At 45.6% G+C, this 24,363-nt stretch overlaps 1 protein-coding gene across 1 annotated transcript in view; it reads left to right on the top strand.

Moving 5' to 3' along the window:
• The window catches only part of NCKIPSD (NCK interacting protein with SH3 domain), a 131,841-nt gene that overhangs the window by 37,182 nt on the left and 70,296 nt on the right, over window positions 1–24,363 (top strand). The window contains exons 2-4 of the mRNA XM_077451690.1: window positions 14,980–15,092; window positions 15,829–16,030; window positions 18,058–18,145. Of these exons, the coding sequence (XP_077307816.1) occupies window positions 14,980–15,092; window positions 15,829–16,030; window positions 18,058–18,145 (403 nt within the window). The remainder of the gene's footprint in view (window positions 1–14,979; window positions 15,093–15,828; window positions 16,031–18,057; window positions 18,146–24,363) is intronic.

Below are 24,363 nucleotides of genomic sequence, written 5' to 3' on the forward strand. Positions count from 1 at the left end.
CCAGTAATGGGGCACTATTCCTTCCACTGATACCAATGATGGGGCACTATTTCTCCCATTTATAGTAATGATGGGACACTATTCCTCCCAATAATTGGGCACTATTCCTCCCATTTATACCAATGATGGGGCACTATTCCTTCTACCAGAAGCAATTATGGGACACTGTTTCTGCCACTGACGCCAATAATGGGCACTATTCCTCCCAATAATGGGGCACTATTCCTCCCAATAATGCCAATAATGGGGCACTATTCCTCTCGCTAATACCAGTACTGGGGCACTATTCCTTCCACTGATACCAATGATGGGGCACTATTTCTCCCATTTATACTAATGATGGGTCTCTATTCCTCCCAATAATACCAATAATGGGGCACTATTTCGTCCCACTGACACCAATGATGGGGCACTATTTGACACCAACATTGGGGCACTATTTCTCCCACTGATACCAATGATGGGGCACTATTCCTCTCATTGTTTTCCGAACACAGACCATGTGAGTTTGGGGACCCGCACCTACAGGGATGTCAGATTGGGAGAGGGTTGGTAGGGGGCGCTAATGGGTCTAACAAACCTTAAAAAAAATAAAAATAAATAAAAAATTATTTAAAAAAATATTATGACAACCAGCCTTCCTGGTTTTACAACTAAGTTAGATATCTGGTAAACTATAATTGACTTATAAAGTGCATATAGATGTGAATCTTAACAGTACCCACATATATTGCTAAAACAAAAAATGATTATGACAACCAGCCTGCCTGGTTTTACAACTAAGTTGGATATCTGGTAAATGTGGAATGTATGTTTCTTGCTTAAAAAAAAAAAAAAAAAAAAAAAAAAAAATTATCAAGTTATTATGAGTAAAGTTCCACTTTAATAAATTCTGCCGCGTGAATCTGCAAAAAATCACCAGAACCCAAGATCTAAAACCCATGATGGTGCAAACCTGAACCTCATGTTCTACTTGTCGCTTTTTATGTCCCATGTCTGTACATTTCCTGACGTTCTCTCGTATTGTGACACACAGATGATCATGTCTCCTGGAATGCAATAATAATCTTTTGTCTGCAGGTAGATGTATAGCTCTCCTTCATTTCCCCTGTGTTTCTTTCTTTTTTTTTCTATTTTCCCTCTTCAGAATGCTGACAGCGAGCCCTCCCAGCAGTGCATAGAACCGAGAACCGCTGGAGGCCGCTTGTGTGCCGTGCCTGCTGCAGTGCGTTATCGATCCTCTGCCAAGACCTGCTGTAAAGGGGAAAGGGATTGAGATCCCTTGCCAGAGATGGCGGCTCCGTCAGCATTAACGGTTCTTGATAATTGGGCTCTAAATGATATTTTACGTTTCTAATTTCATACATTTTTATGCACGTGCAAACATTGTCTTGAAAGGTTGTTTAAGTGACACTTCTTTTTTTTTTTTTTTTTTCTTTTTTTACAACAAACATATCATACTTACCTCCACTATGCATCTCGTTTTGCACAGAGTGTCCCCGATCCTGCGCAGCGGCTCTCTTGGCTCCTCCCCACATTAGATAACCCCCTGGGAGAAGCGCTCTCCCAGGGGGGTTACCTTGTGGGCGCGCTCCCGAGTCCAGCGTTCGGCATCCATAGACACCGAATGCAGGACACAGCTGCTTGCTGTGGAGGCACTCAACATGAGGGAGGAGCCAGGAGCACAGAAGAGGGGATCCGAGAAGAGGAGGATCTAGGCTGCTCTGTGCAAAACCATTACACAGAGCAGGTAAGTATAACATGATTTCTTTTCTTTTTTTATTTTTTTTAATTGGGGGGGGGGGGGGAGTTTAGTATCATTTTAAAGAAAAGCGTGTAAGGGTGAGGATTTGCTTTATTTAAATTTTGACTAGGGATAAGCACAAGCTTGTTTGGATCCTAGTCCCACAGCACAGGGTAGCACAGTGGTGTAGTGGTTAGCACTTTCACCTAGCAGCAATAGGGTCAAATCCTGACCACGACACCATCTGCCTGGAGTCTGCATGTTCTCCCTGTGCCTTTGTGGGTTTCCTCCGGGTACTCCGGTTTCCTCCCACACTCCAAAGACATGCTGATAGGTTAATTAGACCTTGTCTAAAAAAAATTGGCCTTAATATGTGTATGTCAATGTTGTATGTGTTTGTAAGCGTGTTAGGACCTTACAGGGTAAAGGACCACGCAAAGTCGCAGATGGACTCTGGTGGCAAGAAAGCGCCCTGAGGGATTCAGTTCGCATAGGTAGCGCTATACAAGTCACTCACCCACGTGGATAAGCCCGCAATCTGCGGCCAGGGCAATTGTTCTTTGAATCTTGAACTACCACTGGACATCCCCCAGTCCCTGCTGTATTTTACCTTTTAGTGGCTGTTGAGCTTTCTGCACCCCTACAGCTGATCCAGCGATTCTGGGGTTCGGAAATCCTCTCTTTTCTCCGTCAGCGATTCGGGGACCAATGAGAATGAAGCCGAGGGGGGAAGATCAGGGATTTCAAATCCCTAGACCTCTGGACTTGGCTACAGGGGTGCTGACCGCTTGGCAACCCCTGAGGCAAGTACAGCGGGGGCCAGGGGGTTGTGGGGAGGTTTCCACTATTCATCTTTTTTTTCCATTTTTTCTTTTTCCTGTAAAGGTCCTTTCACACGGGGCAGATCAGTGATGATCCGCCCCATGGATATCCGCTTGCTCAACGGGGATTGCTCCGCCGATCCCCGCTGAGCAGGAAGATGACAGGTCCGTCTCTGCACACTGCACAGGAACGGACTGTCACAGCGCCGCTCTCCTCTATGGGAGATCGGATGACTACGGATCGCAGTGTCCGTCGTCACCCGATACGATGACGGATGGAAAAATAGCTTTTTCCTCTGTCACACTTTTTCGGATCGGAGAGGGTCGGATGTCAGCGGACATGTCACCGCTGACATCCGCCGCTCTATAGAGCTCTATGGAGCATCCGTTCATCCTGACAGGCAGACCTGAATGGAACGGTAGAGTGAAAGGGGCCTAAAGGTGAACAGTTATTGTTGAATAAACAGGTCATAGGAGAAATGTGAAAGTTGCTCAGGTCCACAGGTGAGAGCAGAACTGTTTCAGTGGACATGCCATCGATTCCCCAACATTGGTTTCGAGCCGGCAACCGTTGGGACCCTTCAATCGCCTAGGAAGCCATATTGATAATCTATGATGGCTGGAGGCACTCATTATTACATTTTTAAGACGTTTACAAAAAAACAATGCTTTATTTTTTCTTTTATTGAGGGAAGGCAGGCAGATATTTTCCATCTTGTTCTCGGGGAGTTGTTTTGCCATCAGATGTCACCCTTAGGAAATAACGTTCATGGTGTGTAGTGGCTAGTACATCATCCCGAACATGCAGACACAGGATGTTATCGGATTCGCCCATTATTTTTTATTTTTTTTCTCCCAAATGGTGCCTGAACAAGCAAAAAACAGACACAAGTAATTAGGTCTCTGCCTTACAGGTTATTGAATTTTGTGCGCTCACTTAGAATGCTGTACGATATAGACCGTCCTCCAGATAGCTCTGGCAGAGAATTTGTAGTTCTGTGCTGGCTTAAATTGAAGAGCTGCATGTCACCGCGCTGACAGCTTATCAAATGCAAGCAGACGCTCCCCAGCCTTGCAGAATTCTGTGGACAGAACCTCGGAGATTCCTCCAGTCTGTGCAGATTGCCTCTAGCTGTGTTCTCCTTGTCTCTCCCATTGTGATATGATGATTATATCTACAGCCTTCTTTTTTTTTTTTTTTTCCCTTGTTCCAACGTTTATCACCAATCTCGTGCCCGTCACCCGCTCTGGGACCGAGTGGCTGCATTATTTTTTAACAAGACAAGTTTATTTTCAAATCATGTCTGAACATATTCACATATTGGAGGCAGCTGCTTTCTCTAGAATGTCTGCGTGTGTTATAGATGGAGATACAATCCAAATGGAAACCGTATTGTGTGTCTTCCAGTGTTACAAGCGATTGGTAATAAAGCAAGATGATCGCATTTTGTCATGCATGCGTACCTCTCGCCTTCCATAGATTGCATTCACAGGGAAAGAGGGGTTTTAAGGGATAGAATATTTTTTTTATTATTTTAACCTTCATTACTGGTAGTGTAGATTGCTTGTATGTACCAAAAAAAAAAAAATCTTGTGTGCATGTATAAAATAAATTAAATAAAGTTGTGTGCGCGCACCCCTCACATTTTTGTAAATATTTTATTCTATCTTTTTAGGCCCCTTTCACACGTGTGGATCCCGGGAGGATCCGTATTCAGCTATCCGCTTGCTCAGTGGGGATCGCTCCGTTGATCCCCGCTGAGCCGGAGGATGACAAGTCCACCTCTTTACACTGTGCAGAGAAGGACCGGTCAGATATCCGCTTTCCTCTATGGGGGGGGGGGGGGGTCGGATGGAAACTGACCGTCTGTCTGTTTTCATCCGATCCGCAGACGGATGAAAAAATAGGGTTTTCCTCCGTCATCATTTTCAGATCATAGCGGAGACTGATGTTATCCCACTTTCGGGGGAGGGACCGCAGCAATCTGTGCGGCGAACTACACAATGTCTGGTCCCTAATCCCCCCCCCCCCCCATCCCGCTGCCTTCTGGGAGACACACAGGTCCCAGAAAAAAAAAGCAATAGGGACTATTCAGAAAGCACGGCTCAGGCATGCGCAGTAGGAAACGGGCAAGGCTCCACTTCCTGTTTCCCTTAGTAAGGATGCCGGCGTCTGCATTTTTTAAGGTTAGGGGCTAATTATTATTTGTTCATGTATTATTAGATATTCAATTATTTTATTTACGATGATTTTTAGCCATTTGTGTATTTTACATTTATTTATTCATATATTACGATTTTATATTTTACTTTTTATTTTTTTTATTTTTTTCTGCTCAAATGGAAAAAAAAAAGAAGAGATAAAGAGATGAAACATCCTCCTAAATAAGTTGCACCTGTCTATTTGCAGTCTTCTCTTTTCTACAGCTGTTCAAAATCCAGAATTGATAAAGCTTCTCTAGGCTATCAGAAAACAGGGGGTGGAGAGCTGACATTACACACTGCAGAGCTCAGTATGGAGAGCTCTGAGAGCTGGTTGGAGTGAAGGGACTAATTTAACCCCTTGCCGCTTAGCGTTAGCAGATGTGCGTACTCGGCTTCCGGGGGTTATACCGGGATGATGCCCGCACCTGCAGGCATCATCCCGGTACAGATTTTTAGAGCGGGCGATTGGCTTTCCAGCCATAGCAACCGATGTGGCTAAAAGCCACTCAGCTGTTATGCCGGAGAAGCGGGAGCGGATGTCCCCCCTCCCGCCGCTCTTACCGGGGCTCCCGTTCAATCGGGAGCACCGATGTAGAATCTGATGCCTCCGGCGGCTAGGGAGGAACTGGAATGAAGCCATAAGCGGCTTCATTCCAGTCTCCTAATGGTAAACACGTCATGACGTCACTTCCTGTTTACTCGGCTGCCAATGGCGCCGGATTTAAAAATGTATATACTATTCAGAATCGCCGAAAACGGCGATCTGAATACTTTGTAGTGTAAAGGAGGGATCGGGGGTCTTTTAGACCCCCGATCCTCCATAAAGAGTACCGGTCACCACCTATTACTGTCACAAGGGATGTTTACATTCCTTGTGACAGCAATAAAAGTGATCAAAAATTATAAAAATAAATAAATAAAATTTATTAATTTTAAAATAAATAAAACAAATAAGAAAATGTTTTTTAAAGCGCCCGCCGTCCCCGCGAGCTCACGACGCGAAGAAATCGCATACGGAAGTCACGCCCGCATATGTAAACGGTGTTCAAATCACACATGTGAGGTATCGCCGCAATCGTCAGAGCAAGAGCAATAATTCTAGACCTCCTCTGTAACTCTAACCTGGTAACCGGAATTTTTTTTTGAAAGCATCGCCTATTGAGATTTTTAGGTACCGTAGTTTGTCGTCATTCCACGAGTGCATGCAATTATAAAGCGTGACATGTTTGGTATCCATTTTCTCAGCGTAACATTATCTTTCACATGCAAAAAAATTGGGCTAATTTTACTGTTTCGTTTTTTTTTAATTCATGAAAGTGTCCCTTTTCCCAAAAAGTTGCGTTTAAAACACCGCTGTGCAAATACCGTGTGACATAAAATATTGCAACAATCGCCATTTTATTCTCTAAAGTCTCTGCTAAAATATATATATGTACACACGGTATCCGTTGGATTTTGTCCGACGGATTTTGTCCGAAACTGTTGCATACACACGGTCGGACAAAGTTGTCGGAAAATCCGATTGTACATAACGTGATGACATTATTTTGTTACGACGGGATTACGTTCAGGCTAGTAGCGAATAGCTTTGGTCTAGGAATTTGATCTGAGCATGCGTGGCACTTTGTCCGTCGGAGTAGGCTACACATGATCAGAGTATGTCCAGTCGGAGCATTTTGTCGGACATTTTTACGGACAAGTTGGAAAACTTGGTCCGTCGGATACTCAGTAGTGGAGACCACACACAGTCGGATTATCCGACAAAACGGTCCAATAGGGCACATTCCGTCGGAATCTCCGACCGTGTGTACAAGGGCTAATAGGGCCTTGGTAGTTAGGACTGTTGCTTTGCACTTTTATAATTTGCATTCCCACCATTTACCCAATTTGGAAGTTTGGATGTATTTTCCATTGTGTGTATGTAGAATTTTGTTTCTTCTCACAAAGTTAAAAGACCTCTTGTTGGGCTTTTAACTTTCCTTGAAAAGGAACTTCAGCTTAAGCCAGCAACTACGAATACTGTAGCTGCTAACTTGTAAAATCCAGTACTTACCAGTGCCTGGGGTCCAGCACTTTCTTCCTGCAGCTGGTGGTCCTTACCGCTGCAGGTCACCAGTGCCGCCATCTTGAATACAGGAGCCGACTGTGGTTTCCCGAGGAACCAGAGTTGGCTTCCCACTGCGCATGCTCGCTCAATACTTTGTGAATGGTCCTGCAGCCTGCTGAGACTTGTAATGTGTCCCAGGAGGCTGCAGGATGGGACTTTTATGGGGAGGAAAAGCATCTCAGACACAGGCAAGTGCCCCCAGTGTATATACATACATACATACATACGTATGTATGTATGTATGTATGTGTGTGTGTGTGTGTATGTGTGTATGTGTGTGTGTTTATATTCTTTTGCCTGCTTGTCAACTCCATCCACAGTGGAACACAAGATGGTTTGCGTCACCCACTGAGTTCAGTGACCAGATTTCCCTTTGCTTTTTCTTCTCCATCCATTGTGATGAGTCCTGCTTTCACAATCTGGGACTCCACACTCGTCCATTCAGGACCATGGAGAAGCCATCAACATGAAGTGACGCGGTTTGACTTTTTTCTTATGGTTGGACCAGTTGGGCAACATTGCAAAAATTCTGCGGCACATATCCTTCTGCTGGAGACCCTGAGAGATCTTCCTCAACTTGCCATTAGTAATGCAAAATGTAAAGCTGAACGCAGGGTTAAGCAAATATCATCTAAATACAAGAGTCGTGTGTATTCTTCCTACACAGGATGCGTTTGTTGACAGACTGTTGTCCTAAAATCTAACCGTTGGTACACTCCTTTTGACAATTGTCCAACTTTCGGCCAACAAATGTTGGATGACAGGCTAGTAAATTTTTGGTGGACAACGGTTTGACGTCAGATTTTGGTATGGTCCGTACACAAAAGCCGAAAGTACAAACACACATGCTCTGATTCAATGCACATGAAATCGGCAGAAAGGGCCCAAAGGGTGGAGCTTAAGAGCTGAAATTCCTCATAGTACATCACTACATTCTTGTTTGTGGCACGACAATTTGTGAAACGTTAGTATGCAAGACAAGATGTGGGCACATACCCTTTTGACAAAAATCAGACGCTCGGTTGGCCAACAATCATACTGTGTGTACAAGGCTTAAAGGGGTTATAAAGGTTTGTGTTTTTTCACCTTAATTCATCCTATGCATTAAGCGGAAAAAACATCCGACCAATACCAGCCACCCCGTTTTACTTACCTGAGCCTGTTCACCTGCTGCGCTCACCCCCGATCTCCTCTTCACCACTCAGCCTGGCTGTTGATTGGCTAGAGTGGATGGATTGAAAGCAGTGCAGCCATTGTCTCGCGCTGCTGTCAATCGCATCCAATGATGTAGCGCCGGGGGGCGGGGCCGAGTGATACAGTGAGCGGGTATAGCAGCCGGCTGTATCACTGGAGCGCGCCCGCAAGAACTAACCACCATGCGAGAGAGCTCGCATGAAGGTGCTTAGTTCTTGCAAGGAGGAGCCGAGACAGCCACCGAGGGACCCCAGAAGACCAGGCTCGGGACCACTTTGTGCAAAACGAGCTGCACATTGGAGGTAAATATAACATGTTTGTTTTTTTAAAAAAAAAAATGTACCTTTTGCAACCCCTTTAAGTGTGATTTGTGAACTACTTCCAGATCTGTGCAGTAATGCAGTGTGAGACTTCCTGTAATAAAGACCGCTCACTGCTGCTCTCTCTCCTTGTGCAGGGGGACTGGTCTTGTCTCCGCCCCTTCTGTCGTTTGTCTGCTGGGCCCCTCCCACAGCTCTGCCCTCTGTACTGGCTATGTACAGCACAGTGATGATGTCACTGTTGCTTTTACTAGGTAATAATCCGTGTGTGCAAAGGCATTTGGGGCACACAAAGTGGATTCCCATCCTTTTGCGGATATTAAGGGAAATACTTAAATAAAAGTTTCTGTGCCTAAAGTTCAGCTTTAAAAAATCTGTTTGGGCAGCGCTGACCTTTTTTTAAATGTCATCTTTCAGATGAGGACGCGCATGCAATATGCCAGGCTTCCTTTTGTATTTGTCTTGTGTGTAAAAAAAAAAAAAAAAAAATTAAAATAAAAAAAGGGTAAAAAAACGAGCAGCTTAGAGAAATTCAACACTAACGGTACTGCAAAGTAACTTGTTGCCACAGTTACCTAAAAAGCACAACTGCGTCTTAAATGTCACTGCGTGCGCTAACCTCTGCGGCGGCCATCGTTCCATTTATCTGCTTTGTGCTCAAAGAAAACTGAGCTTTTGATTGCTACGTTGAAAGGTCTCGCGTGTCTCATTGCTCTTCTAAAGGGGGCGGTGGCAGACCATATCCTCCGAAAAAAAAAAAAGCAACCTGGAGGCTTTTGTATAGCGCTTCCAAAAATGACCAAAAACTCCAATAAATGTTGCCAATAGTCACTTCACCAAGAGCTGGTATTTGGGGTAGAATCGGTGTCTCTGTAGCAATACAAAGACTTTTTTGATTTCCTTGAAAGCGGTTGGTTGTAAACTATTACATATACCCAGTGAAGTGACTGGCCTCGGGGGGGATACACAGAGATTAAACAAACCCTCCTACATAAGTTGTACCTAATTATCTGTGGCCCCCTTTCCTCTACAGCCCCCTAAAACACAAAGATCAAAAAGGTTTTCTCAGCTCCAGAAGGCGGGGGGCGGGATCTGATCTCACACACTGCACAGCAGGGAGCTGAGTGTAATCTGAGTCCTGAGTGGAGGAAGAAGCCCCCCCCCCCCCTCCTATACATAGCCTCATAGGGAAACATGCACAGCATGTTCCGGAGGGGGGGTCAGGGCCATCTCTTGAAATTCAGTCGTGTGCAGATAACGGGATATGTGCTGTTCTTTTTTAAATTTTGAGAGGTTTAAGACACTTCTTTTTTTTTTTTTTTTTTTCTTTTATAAAGAGGGGTGCTTCATGGAAGTAGTTCTCAGTCACTGATTTGTAGATTTGATGTCATATCCAGCCAGTCCAGCATCCCCTGATGATGTAATACCAACTAAACCCATTGGGAGGAGCTCCGATCACGACGTCCTCTCCAGTATGTCACTTCTGGTGATGCATTTCTGGAGCGTGCGGCCATCTTGTTGGTTGGAATACTGTTTACCGTGTGGACTGTTGCATAGACTGGCATTTTTAAACGTTCCTAATGGTTTAAAAATAAAAGTAATTAATTAAACTGGATTGCGCTATTGTGAGCCCCACCTTCTTTTTATGGTAATATTGCCTGGGAGAAGTAGACCGGAGGAGGAGGAGGAGTGAAGAATATACAGCAGCAAAGAGCACATTGACCACCCTATGTACAGTGGGTATAGAAAATAATCACCCCCCCCCCCCCTTTTAAAATACATTTTGTTGCATTGCAGCCTGAAATGAAGACAGATACTGTTTTTGTTTTATCCAGCTGCATTTACTAATACTATATATAAGTGAAAGATGGAACACCAACATGTCAGAAAAAAAAAACAAAAAACAGAATTCCTGAGTTGGAAAATAGATCCCCCCCCCCCCCCCCCTTTAGTCTGGTCTGATGGGATATTTCTCTAACTTTGCATATGTAGACTTTGCAATATTTGCCCGCTCTTCTTTGCAGAACTGCTCGAGTTCAGTTACATTTTATGATGACCGTTTATGGACTGCAATCTTCAAGTCATTCCACAGATTTGCAATGGGGTTTAAGTCTGGGCTCTGAAGGAGAAAAAAACTGTCCTTGCATGACTTGGTCAACCACTGTGTGCTCATTGTTGGTGTGTGCTTTGGGTCATTGTCCTATTGGAAGGTCAACCACCTTCCCATTGGTAACTTTCTGGCAGAGGGCAGCATTTTTCTGAGGAGTTTACCACCCCCCAATCCCATAGCAGGAGTTTACCACCCCCCAATCCCCATAGCAGGAGTTTACCACCCCCCAATCCCCATAGCAGGAGTTTACCACCCCCCAATCCCCATAGCAGGAGTTTACCACCCCCCAATCCCCATAGCAGGAGTTTACCACCCCCCAATCCCCATAGCAGGAGTTTACCACCCCCCAATCCCCATAGCAGGAGTTTACCACCCCCCAATCCCCATAGCAGGAGTTTACCACCCCCCTCTCCCCATAGCAGGAGTTTACCACCCCCCTCTCCCCATAGCAGGAGATTACCACCCCCATGCTTTACTGTAGGAATGGTGTTATTTGAATGGTGAGCTCTATTGGATTTCTGCCAGACATATCGTTTGGCGTTGAGGCCAAATAATTCCATTTTAGTCTCATCTGACCCCAATGCCTTTTTTCCATGTGGCCTCAGAATCTTCAAGGTGCATTTAAAAGTGGTCAGATGAGACTAACATTGAATTCTAATTGAGGTGGTCATAAGCAGGGGTGGAAAAGAGTGGAAGAGCACCAACTGCACCCAAATGTATGCACTTTATTCCATTTGTGGGTGCATTATTGATGAACTTGGACTGCACCTTGGAGGACTGTGATTGAAAAGGACAACAATAAACTGTATTATGGCAATATATTCGAGTAGTATTCACATTTGTCTATTGGATTTCTGCATTTGAGTTATTTATTTTTGGATATTGCACTGAAATTGAATCTATGGTGTAATAGAAAATAAACAAGCTTCACATATTGTAGAATTTTATAATATGGACTGTATTGCGGAGCACCAGGTTTATTCAATTTAGTATCATGTCCAGCCTGTGTATGGTGCAGGGTGGTTTAGGTGCGTGCCGGGGACCCGAGTTCCACTGGCACTAAGCCCACCCTTGTCTGCAGTGAAGTCAGTGCACATAGGGACCTTGCAAGGAACCGCATCTGTTTGTCCCATTGTTTTGTATTGATTGTGGTATTGATTGGGGATGTCTCTACCAGCTTTGCACATCTAGAGAGGGACATTTTTGCCCATTCTTCTTTGCAAAATAGCTCAAGTTCTGTCAGATTGGATGAAGAAAAGCCACAGATTCTCAATTGGATTTAGGTCTGGACTTTGACTTGGCCATTCTAACACATGAATATGCTTTGATCTAAACCATTCCATTGTAGCTCTGGCTGTATGTTTCGGGTCGTTGTCCTGCTGGAAGGTGAACCTCCATCCCAGTCTCAGGTCTTTTGCAGACTCTAACAGGTTTTCTTTAAAGATTGTTCTGTATTTGGCTCCATCCATCTTCCCATCAACTCTGACCAGCTTCCCTGTCCCTGCTGAAGAAAAGCATCCCCACAACATGATGCTGCCACCACCATGTTTCACGGTGGGGATGGTGTGTTCAGGGTCATGTGCAGTGTTAGTTTTCCTTATAGACCAAGTTCAGTTTTGGTCTTATCTGACCAGAGCACCTTCTTCCACGTTTGCTGTGTCCCCCACATGGCTTCTCACAAACTGCAAATGGGACTTATGACCTTTCTTTCAACAACGTCTTTCTTCTTGCCACTCTTCCATAAAGGGCAGATTTGTGGAGAGCACGACTAATGGTTGTCCTGTGGACAGATTCTCCCACCTGAGCTGTGGATCTCTGCAGCTCCTCCAGAGTTACCACCATGGACCTCTTGGCTGCTTCTCTGATGAATGCTCTCCTTGCCCGGCCGGTCAGTGTAGGTGGACGGCCATGTCTTGGTAGGTTTGCAGTTGTTCTTTCCATTTTTGGATGATGGATTGAACAGTGCTCCATGAGATGTTCAAAGCTTGGGATATTATTTTTTTTATTTTTATTTTTTTATAACCTAACCCTGTTTTAAACTTCTCCACAACTTTATCCCTGACCTGTCTGGTGCGTCCCTTGGCCTTCACGATGCTGTTTGTTCACTAAGGTTCCCTAACAAACCTCAGAGGGCTTCACAGAACAGCTGTATTAATACTGAGATTAAGTCACATACAGGTGGACTCTGTTTACAAATTAGGATACTTTTGAAGACCATTGGTTCCACTAGATTTTAGTTAGAGGTAAAGGGGGTCTGAATACAAATACACGCCACATGTTTCAGGTAATTATTTGTAAACAATTTTGGAAAACCATTTTATCATTTTTTCCTTCCACTTCTCAATTATGTGCCACTTTGTGTTGGCCTATCACATAAAATCCCAGTAAAATACATTTACGTTTTTGGTTGTAACATGACAAAATGTGGAAAACTTTGAGGGGTATGAATACTTTTACAAGGCACTGAATTAACATTGCTGATATCTCAAAATTTACAGCAACTGTATCATTGGAAAATAAAAAAAGCTCCACCATTCATAACGAGCCATAATTTCGCTCTAACCAGGTGACTTTTTGGCAAGTCTGCGGATGTGTTTCGTTTGCTGCAGGCAGGAGGAAGCCTTTTCCTCAGTCTTCCCTTCCCCCAGTGATCACATTGCTACAAAGTCCATAATGTAGCAATGTGAGAGTGACCGATGATTGCGTCATCTGTGAGCCTAGGACGTAGAATCTGGTTCTGAAAGATGCCTGAACAAAGGTAGCTCCATCTTTCCGGAGAGAAAAGCAGATAAATGCATTGTTAGGCGGGAGTTCGGTGATCTCTGTGAGAAGTAATACATTCCTGGGGGTGCTACACTTACACAATACTTAGAATGCATGGACTTGACTAGAAAGAACTATATCTGATGCTAGGTCCACTATTATGTGCCATTGTGGATAGCCATGCTTTTTCCATATATATATATATATATATATATATATATATATATATATATATATATATATATATATATATATATATATATATATATATATATATATATATATATATATATATATATATATATATATATTATTATTATTATAATTATTATATATATATTATAATAATTATTATTATATATATATTATTATAATTATTATTATATATATATTATTATAATTATTATTATATATATATTATTATAATTATTATTATTATATATTATTATAATTATATATATATTATTATAATTATATATATATATTATTATAATTATATATATATTATTATAATTATTATTATTATAATTATATATATATTATTATAATTATTATTATTATAATAATAATAATAATATATATAATAATAATAATAATATTATATATATTATTATTATTATTATTATATATATATTATTATTTATATATATATATATATATATATATATATATATATATATATATATATATATATATATATATTTATTATTAATATATATATTATTATTTTATTATTAATATATATATTATTATTTTATTATTAATATATAATAATATTTTATATATATATATATATATTAGGGGCCGTTACTGATTCAAATTTTCATGTTCGATTAATCAATTTTAATTTTTTTTAAACGATTGACTAATTTCGATTAATTATAACGCACATACAGATCCAACTACTTTTAGCTGATCTCCTTGTATTACAACTCTGCATTAGTCAGTGGTAAATGTGGTATACACTGTATACAATCACCCGACACTAGTTTCCACAATCCATGACTTAACTTCACAGTTCACACAAATACGTTTTAAATTCAAACTGTAGCACTGACGTTAGTCTTTTTTTTTTTATTTTTTTTTTTTTTTTTTTTCACAGTAGCGTGACAATCCCTCCACCTCCGGTCTAACTAATCACTCTCACCTTATGGCATGTACCCCTGTGCAAACAAGTGGTCATGCAAGCGGGTATCAAAAGGGTTAACACGGACCATAAACTTCTCTCACGTCTCCTTAGCTCTCAGCAAGGACGCCAGGTCATGGGTAGAAAGAAAAGATCTAAGTGCTCACCGCTTAAGTATAAGATTAAATTTTTGTGTTCAAACACAAACCACTCACATAAAGATGATAAAAACACAGCATGTAAAGCCGACAATCGTGTTAGTTCCGTAGGGCAGCAGCGGGTGACCTCATGCATAGCTCCTCCCCCGCAGGCGTTACATTCAATCAGAACTTCGATGTCACCGGACTCCTCCCCCCTTCCCTTCTTTAGCAGACGGAGGCACTTGGGGAAGGGGGGAGGAGTCCAGTGACGTCGATGTCCACGATGTCACCGGATATCCAACAGAACTCACTGAAGACCCGGAAGCCGGCGGAGAGGTGAGTACCGGTCAAAAATATTAATCGAGTAATCTTTAATTTCCACAGCCCTAATAAATTTTATATACATTTTTTTTTATATTTTATATAACAAGGTCATTCTTCATTTCCAGGTGCAGGAACAAGACGTGGTTCTCCAGTCCATCGATCGTGCCATAGAGGCCATTCACAATGCCGCCATGAAGAACGGGGGCAAATACAACCTGGAGCAAAGAGATGTCCTACAGTAAGTGCACCTAACACCGGCATGATAAAGAGAAGCTCAGAACAGACACTAATGCCCCTCAATTCTACAATACAGGTTAAATTGGTTCTAAAGTCAAAACATTTTGTACCTTAATGCATTCCCTGCATTAAGGTAAAAAATGCCCCACTAATTTTATCACCCCCTATATACTTACCTTAGTCCTCTCTCCATCCAGTACTGCCCCATCTGCAGCAGCGCTACTCTCTCTCTTCCTCTTCTCTTGGGACACACAGGCAGCAGCTGGAGTCATAGGCTCCTGCTGCTGTCAGTAAACTGTAGCTGCTGACTTTTAATAAACAGCCACTCACCTGTCCCACAATCAGCGGTATGCTCACCCCAGCCGTTTTCTCCCTGTGTCCTCCCTCGGTGGCGCCACCATCTTTACTATGGGCACCCACAGCACCACCGCCTGAGGCGATGAAAGTGGGAGCGGATCCCTGTCAAAATCGGGTACCTGCCCCTCCTCCCCTCACCAAAACCTCAATTTCGCAAACAGGAGCTGGGAAGGAGGCCTTAAAGCGGAACTTCCCCTTTTGGGTGGAGCTCTGCTTTAAGAAATACTTGTGGACATCAGGCCTGGGATCCTTGTATTTAAGCATCCAGTCGTCCTTTCTCTTGAATATTAGACCTTTTCAGTGTTTTATTTCAATGTGTACCTAAATATATGCACTATGGTTGTGGCATGTTTATTAGCTTTTATATTTTTCTTTTATAGAAAACTTATCCATCACAGGAAGGAAACTCAGTCTCGAAAGACCCACTCACCAACCAGCCATTCAAACTCCTTGAGCGCCTCATCTAGTGACCACCACTTGGATTCTGGCCGACAGCCTAACGGTATTTGCCGAAGTGGTTTTGACCGTCACATGAGTTTGCCCAACTCAGAGGTGACGTCTGAGGAAGACACCACCTACCAGGTATGTTAAAGCTTGTATTGACTTTGAGCTGCATTCCAGTAAAGCATGATGGTGTCACATTTACCTGTGGCATGGAAATGTATTAAACGACAGCAGCCCACTGACGTTGAACCATGGCGTGGCTATATATGGAGCCTTAAAAACAACAAAGCGTGCTCTGTTTGCCTGAAACCCCAGGGCACACTCCTAGAATGAGCCTCAGCTTCAAATCAGCTTTGACGCACTTCTTCTTACCATCTCATCCCTTAGGTCCCTACCCGTTTCACAGTGGGTAGTGGGGCAGCATTGGCGAGGTCTCACCAAGGCTCTAAAGTCCCTGTTTGTGCCAGTAGGCACTGAATCTGAGTGGGAAAAGTGTGGGTGTGATAGTCGACTTGTCTTGTGAATGGCCTTTAAAGAGGGATTTCACTGTAAAAAAAAAAAAAAAAATTATAAAAAGCCAGCAGCTACAAATACTGCAGCTGCTGACTTTTAATAAATGGACACTCACCTGTCCCAGGGTCCAGCGATGTCGGCAGCCGAGGCCGATTGTTCTCTCGGCTGCTGCTGCCGCCATTCTAGGTGAGGGAATCAGGAAGTGAAGCGTTGCGGTTTCACTTCCCGGTTCCCTACTGCGCGAGTCGCATATCACAATAGGAATTGTCCGCGCTGTCCCTGGGACCCGTGTGTGTCCCAGCAGACAGCTTGCCGGGACAGGAAGAGGCATAGACTCCCGTGGGAGTCTATGCCCGGAAGTGGGTGCAAATACCTGTCTTAGACAGGTATCTGCTTCCATCTGAAAAGTGCCAACTGTGACACCGAAGGGGGGGAGGGTTCCAATGAGCGGAAGTTCCACTTTAGGGTGGAACCCCGCTTTTAAGATTAGTGGAGAAAGATCCGGCCATGCTAAATCTGGAAACTTAGGGAAAGTCTGGTCCACTTTATGGGTTTTGGACAAGACTCGCCAAGGTGCTGAAATTGATGTAACTGCAGCTAGGCTTGTCTTATGAATGGCCTTGAAGCTGAGTGGAGAAAGGTGGGCACATTGAACTTTCCCAGGGAAAGAGCAGGAGTGGGCAAAGTGTGGTTCACTTCTTTTACCATGTGTTTTTGAAGAGGACTCTCCAAGGTGCTGAAATTTCCACAAGTGACAGTAGATCTGACTTCAGAATGGACTTAAACCTGAGTGAAGAAAGAGCTGGCCAAGTTGAATGTGAGTGGGAAAAGAGTGGGTTGAATGTGAATATGGAAAGTGTGGGACACTTTTATTTATTTTTACATGGGTTTTGGACAGGACTTATCAAAGTGCTGAAAGTTCGAGGAGTGCTGCTAGGCCTGTTTTTATAAATGGCCTTGAAACTGCTTGAGGAAAGTCAGACCATGAGTGGGGAAAGAGCAGGCCGATTTGAACCTGGATGATGAAAAAGAGGCCACGTTGAATCGAAGTAGGAAAAGTATGGGCCACCTAATTACAATGCCTTTTGGAGAGGATTCACTGAGCCGCTGACATTTCTGCAAGTGCCAGTAGGCCTGTCTTATGAATTTCCTTGAATCTGAGTGGGGAAAGCCAGGCCACTTTGAACCTAAAAAGGAAATAAGCAGGCCAATTTTAAACTGAGTCGGGATAGAGCAGACCACATTGGCTTTTGGACAAGGCTCCCAAAGATGCTAAAATCTCTAAATGCAGAGAGTCCTGTCTTTTATAAATGGCCTTAAAGTCGAGTGGGGAAGGACATAGGGGCACATTGGGGAAAGGGCTGGTCACTTTTAACCTGAGCAAAGAAAGACCTATCGTGGTGAACCTGAGCTGTAAATGAGAGGATGCATTGTACATTGGTTCAAACATTGCTCTTTTCTTTCTGGCTCTGCTGCAAGCCTGATGATGCACATAGAATGAGATGAAGCATCTAAAGAATTTTGAAACAAAAAGCTACACCATGGCGATGTTCCATAAACAGCATTAGCAGTTCATCGATTGACTTTACTGGTTGCTTTTAAACATTCTCTTCTTGTAGAGTGCTGAGGTTTTATTTTCACTGTCTTTGTAGGTTCCCCCTCAGGCCCGTCGTGCTGCTCCTACCACACCTCCTCCCCCAGAGAAACTCAGAAGTGCCCAGACAAAGCAGACTACTAAAAGTAAGCCATAAACTTCACTTCTCTATATGTCTGTCATTGCAGTCACTTGTTTTGGATAACAGCTGGGGAAAATCTAGAATAGAACATTTCCCTAAGGGTGCATTCACACCTGTGAATGCACCCTGCCTCTGATTAGGTGTGTGAACACTAGCAGGGGTTCATGCGACTAGCTGTAGGCTGTAGCCCCTTTGAAAACAACGGGAGGCTACTGGCTCCTGCAGCTCCTAACAGCTATTCACATGTAATCACTTATGCAGTGGTCACATGCAAGTGATCAGCCCTGGACGCAAACTGCCTTTCACCCAGGGCTGATCGCTCGCATGTGATCGCTGCATGAGTGATTACACGCACTTGGCTGCAGGAGACCGGAGCCTCACATTGCTTTCAGTGGGGCTGCCGCCTGCAGCTAATCTTAGGAACCACCGCTGGGGTTCTTGCATTTTTTTAGAGGCAGGGTGCATTCTTGCGTTTGAATAGGAATGCATTCTTAAACTCAGTACAGCTTAAGCTAGAAAGTCAATACTCTGACACTCTCAACACCCTCAGGGAACATTCACTTCCTAAGCCACCTGTAGTTTTGCTATGAGAAGAGACACCGGCATACATATTTTCTGTTATCCTGTGCAATATACAGGTTCAGAGAAGTTTTGCACTTTTAGGCCAGCCATACACGGTTCACATCTCGGCCGCTTCAGCAGGAACCGGACGAGAATCAAACCGTTAATGGGCAGGTTGAATGTACCAAGTTGATCGATTGATCAACTTGGGTACAACCAACCAGCCTGCCGGATTCTCTTACGATTATCGCTAGCAATAATCGCTGTCTTCTCCCACCAGGGATGGCTTCCCCTGCCCTCCCCCCACCGGGAGCAGACAGTAGCTCAGCAGGAGGGATTCCCCTGTCGGCACTGTATGTGTTCATAGGGGAATTGTACAAATTCCTTTCCTGCAACCCGTGATTGCAGTTAAGAAATTTTATTTTAAATATATATAATATGATATATATATATATATATATATATATATATATATATATATATATAAGTGATGCACCGACATTTCGGCCGCCGAAACATATCGGCCGAAAATGCCCTTTTCGGCAATTTGCCGAAAGAGAAAAACGGCCGATAATGGAGCCGAAAATGGGGCGTGGCCTGGGTGGGGGCGGGGCTCCGCCCCCGCCCTGGTGACGCCCATCATGGGGGGTGTGAAGTGCAGGAGAGCCACCTCCGCCGCTTGTTGGATCACAGCGCCGGGAACATCACAGCTTTCATTTCAATTGCTGTGTGTTCCCGGCCGCGCACCGTCACACGCAGCCCCTCCCCCTTGTCCGGGCACTTAGATAGACAGATCATCCGCAGGATTGGACGGATGATCTGTCTATCAAAGTGCCCGGACAAGGGGGAGGGGCTGCGTGTGACGGCGCGCGGCCGGGAACACACAGCAATTGAAATGAAAGCTGTGATGTTCCCGGCGCTGTGATCCAACAAGCGGCGGAGGCGGCTCTCTTCCCTACACAGGCTGCAGCAAAAGGGGACACACAGGCTGGCTGCAACAAAAGGGGACACACAGGCTGGCTGCAACAAAAGGGGACACACAGGCTGGCTGCAACAAAAGGGGACACACAGGCTGGCTGCAACAAAAGGGGACACACAGGCTGGCTGCAACAAAAGGGGACACACAGGCTGGCTGCAACAAAAGGGGACACACAGGCTGGCTGCAACAAAAGGGGACACACAGGCTGGCTGCAACAAAAGGGGACACACAGGCTGGCTGCAACAAAAGGGGACACACAGGCTGGCTGCAACAAAAGGGGACACACAGGCTGGCTGCAACAAAAGGGGACACACAGGCTGGCTGCAACAAAAGGGGACACACAGGCTGGCTGCAACAAAAGGGGACACACAGGCTGGCTGCAACAAAAGGGGACACACAGGCTGGCTGCAACAAAAGGGGACACACAGGCTGGCTGCAACAAAAGGGGACACACAGGCTGGCTGCAACAAAAGGGGACACACAGGCTGGCTGCAACAAAAGGGGACACACAGGCTGGCTGCAACAAAAGGGGACACACAGGCTGGCTGCAAAGGGGGGACACACAGGCTGGCTGCAAAGGGGGGACACACAGGCTGGCTGCAAAGGGGGGACACACAGGCTGGCTGTAAAGGGGGACACACAGGCTGGCTGTAAAGGGGGACACACAGGCTGGCTGTAAAGGGGGACACACAGGCTGGCTGCAAAGGGGGACACACAGGCTGGCTGCAAAGGGGGACACACAGGCTGGCTGCAAAGGGGGACACACAGGCTGGCTGCAAAGGGGGACACACAGGCTGGCTGCAAAGGGGGACACACAGGCTGGCTGCAAAGGGGGACACACAGGCTGGCTGCAAAGGGGGACACACAGGCTGGCTGCAAAGGGGGACACACAGGCTGGCTGCAAAGGGGGACACGCTGGCTGCAAAGGGGGACACGCTGGCTGCAAAGGGGGACACGCTGGCTGCAAAGGGGGACACGCTGGCTGCAAAGGGGGACACGCTGGCTGCAAAGGGGGACACGCTGGACACAAGGGGACACGCTGGACACAAGGGGGACACGCTGGCTGCAAAGGGGGACACGCTGGCTGCAAAGGGGGACACGCTGGCTGCAAAGGGGGACACGCTGGCTGCAAAGGGGGACACGCTGGCTGCAAAGGGGGACACGCTGGCTGCAAAGGGGGACACGCTGGCTGCAAAGGGGGACACGCTGGCTGCAAAGGGGGACACGCTGGACACAAGGGGACACGCTGGACACAAGGGGACACACTGGCCGCAAAAGGGGACACACTGACCGCAAAAGGGGACACACTGGCCGCAAAAGGGGACACAAGGGGACACACTGGCCGCAAAAGGGGACACAAGGGGACACACTGGCCGCAAAAGGGGACACAAGGGGACACACTGGCCGCAAAAGGGGACACACTGGATGCAAAAGGGGACACACTGGATGCAAAAGGGGACACAAGGGGACACGCTGGATGCAAAAGGGGACACAAGGGGACACGCTGGATGCAAAAGGGGACACGCTGGATGCAAAAGGGGACACAAGGGGACACGCTGGATGCAAAAGGGGACACAAGGGGACACGCTGGATGCAAAAGGGGACACAAGGGGACACGCTGGATGCAAAAGGGGACACAAGGGGACACGCTGGATGCAAAAGGGGACACAAGGGGACACGCTGGATGCAAAAGGGGACACAAGGGGACACGCTGGATGCAAAAGGGGACACAAGGGGACACGCTGGATGCAAAAGGGGACACAAGGGGACACGCTGGATGCAAAAGGGGACACAAGGGGACACGCTGGATGCAAAAGGGGACACAAGGGGACACGCTGGCTGCAAAGGGGGACACGCTGGCTGCAAAGGGGGACACGCTGGCTGCAAAGGGGGACACGCTGGCTGCAAAGGGGGACACGCTGGCTGCAAAGGGGGACACGCTGGACACAAGGGGACACACTGGCTGCAAAGGGGGACACGCTGGACACAAGGGGACACACTGGCCGCAAAAGGGGACACACTGGCCGCAAAAGGGGACACAAGGGGACACACTGGCCGCAAAAGGGGACACAAGGGGACACACTGGCCGCAAAAGGGGACACAAGGGGACACACTGGCCGCAAAAGGGGACACACTGAATGCAAAAGGGGACACAAGGGGACACGCTGGATGCAAAAGGGGACACAAGGGGACACGCTGGATGCAAAAGGGGACACAAGGGGACACGCTGATGCAAAAGGGGACACAAGGGGACACGCTGGATGCAAAAGGGGACACAAGGGGACACGCTGGATGCAAAAGGGGACACAAGGGGACACGCTGGATGCAAAAGGGGACACAAGGGGACACGCTGGATGCAAAAGGGGACACAAGGGGACACGCTGGATGCAAAAGGGGACACAAGGGGACACGCTGGATGCAAAAGGGGACACAAGGGGACACGCTGGATGCAAAAGGGGACACAAGGGGACACGCTGGATGCAAAAGGGGACACAAGGGGACACACTGGATGCAAAAGGGGACACTGGCCTGCAATGGGGGATGCCTCCTGTACCACGTCCTCTGTCTCTGACCATCTCCCGTACCGTGTCCCCAGTCTCTGACCACCTCCTGTACCGTGTCCCCAGTCTCTGACCACCTCCTGTACCATGTCCCCAGTCTCTGACCACCTCCTGTACCATGTCCCCAGTCTCTGGCCACCTCCTGTATAAAAATATTTTTTAAAAACAGTCATTTTCGGTATCGGTGCTGTTTCGGTATCGGTTTCGGTTTTCGGCCTAGTGTATTTTTCATTTTCGGTATCGGTTTCGGCACCAAAAAACCCATTCGGTGCATCCCTAATATATATATATATATATATATATATATATATATATATATATATATAATTTTATTTTTTCCCTAAAAGACTAAAACCTACCCGTACCTTGAAACAAAGCCCTCCTGCGGCGTGCTGTCACCGCTGCAGAGGCACACATCTTCACCCGGTCTTCCTTCCAGGTTCACAAGGCTTGAACGGCTGAGCCGCGTCTACGTCACTCCTGTGCATGCATGCAGGAGTCTCTGGCACGGTGCACAGCTTTGAAGGAGCGACATGGGTATGCCCGTTCTTCAAAGTGCATGCATTGATGTCACGTCACTGGCTGCTGCTCACTAGAATATCTCCTAAACAGTGCAGGGGTAGGAGAGCTTCGGTCTAAGATAAGTATTTCATAATGTGCTAGTATGCAATGCATACTATCACATGCCATTTGTCTTGCAGGGGTTTCTTTTTTTATTTTTCTATTTTTTTTTTTTTTTTTTTTTTTTTAAGGTGTGGTTTACTACTGCTTGAAAACATAGTATAGGCTGGAAATTTCTTTTCATTCTCTCACTACACTACCACTACTACACAAACACATGTTCCTTTTAATGTGTAAATGGAAGAGGGAAACTATTCTTAAAGGAACACTTAGCCACAGATGAGGACCCCAATGCCCTGACTTCCTGAGCGATGTATTTATGGAGTAGTAGAAATTGTATCTTTGTCTCCGGAGAATGTACAGCCTATATACAGATCAGATGACCCGACAGCTGTTTGTATTTGTGATGGTAAGATTGCTTTGTGTAGGGGAGGAATGGTTCTAAAACCTGGACATAAATAAAATAGAATTCCACTAATGTCAACTACACTAATCCATAGGCCACTTGATGCAGCATTAGAGAAGTTTTGCATCCTCTTAAAGTGGAGCCCCAAGTTTTTTTTGTTTTTTTATTTAAAATAAAAAAAAGCACAAAGATTTTTAGTTTGCAGAGAACTTATGAGGATGCCTCCAGGCAGGCATTTACTGGCCATTGGGACTACCGGGAGTTTCCCGGTGGGCCGATGGCTCAGTGGGCTGATTTCATTGACAGTGGAGAGAGAGCGGACAGGGACTCCCAAATCCTGTCCACCAATAAACTAATCTCCCGCTATGCAGCTGTTTAGAAAAAAAAAACTTCTCCGGGCCCCCTGTGTTCAGTGGGGTTGGGGGACAGAAAGCGGACTTTTTCATTGGTTTCAGCAGATTAAGCTGCAGCAGCGCACTATACAGTTGAAGGCCAGCCTGTGATATATTGGTACATTATAGCTGGCTGGGAACACTGCTGCGGATTAATCCACCAAAAGTGATGAAATAGTCCGCTTTCTGTCCCCTGGCCCCCACTTAACACTGGGGGCCCTGAGTTTTTTTTTTTTTTTTTTTTTTTTTTTTTTTTCTAAACTGCTCCACAGCAGGAGATTAGCTGATTGGTGGACAGGATTTGGGAGTCCCCACCCGCTCACCTTGGGAGAGGACCAGAGGTACCAGCAGTCCACAGCTGGTCCCGGGCTCCCAGCTCCAGAGGAACCACCTGCAGGACAAGCACTGCACCCGGGACCTAGGTAGAAGCTGTGTAGACCAGGTACCGGGGGTGGGGGGGACTAACATTGATGGGCACTGGTGTGATTGCGCTGATGGGCACCGATCAGACTACATTAGTGGGCCACTGGTGAGGCTGTGTTGATGGGCACTGGTGAGGCTGCATTGATGGGCACTAAAGAAGCTACAGTCATTGTCACAGAAACATTTGTAAAGGGGAGTAGTTAGTAAGATGACCACACCCACGTGGGGGCGCCAGAAATATTTATGCACCCAGGTGCTTGTGACCCTAGGATTGGCCCT

The sequence above is a fragment of the Lithobates pipiens genome, unplaced genomic scaffold (genome assembly GCF_037356315.1).
Source record: "Lithobates pipiens isolate NorthernLeopardFrog02 unplaced genomic scaffold, aLitPip1_a1.2 Scaffold_23, whole genome shotgun sequence".
NCBI classification, from domain to species: Eukaryota; Metazoa; Chordata; class Amphibia; order Anura; family Ranidae; genus Lithobates; species Lithobates pipiens.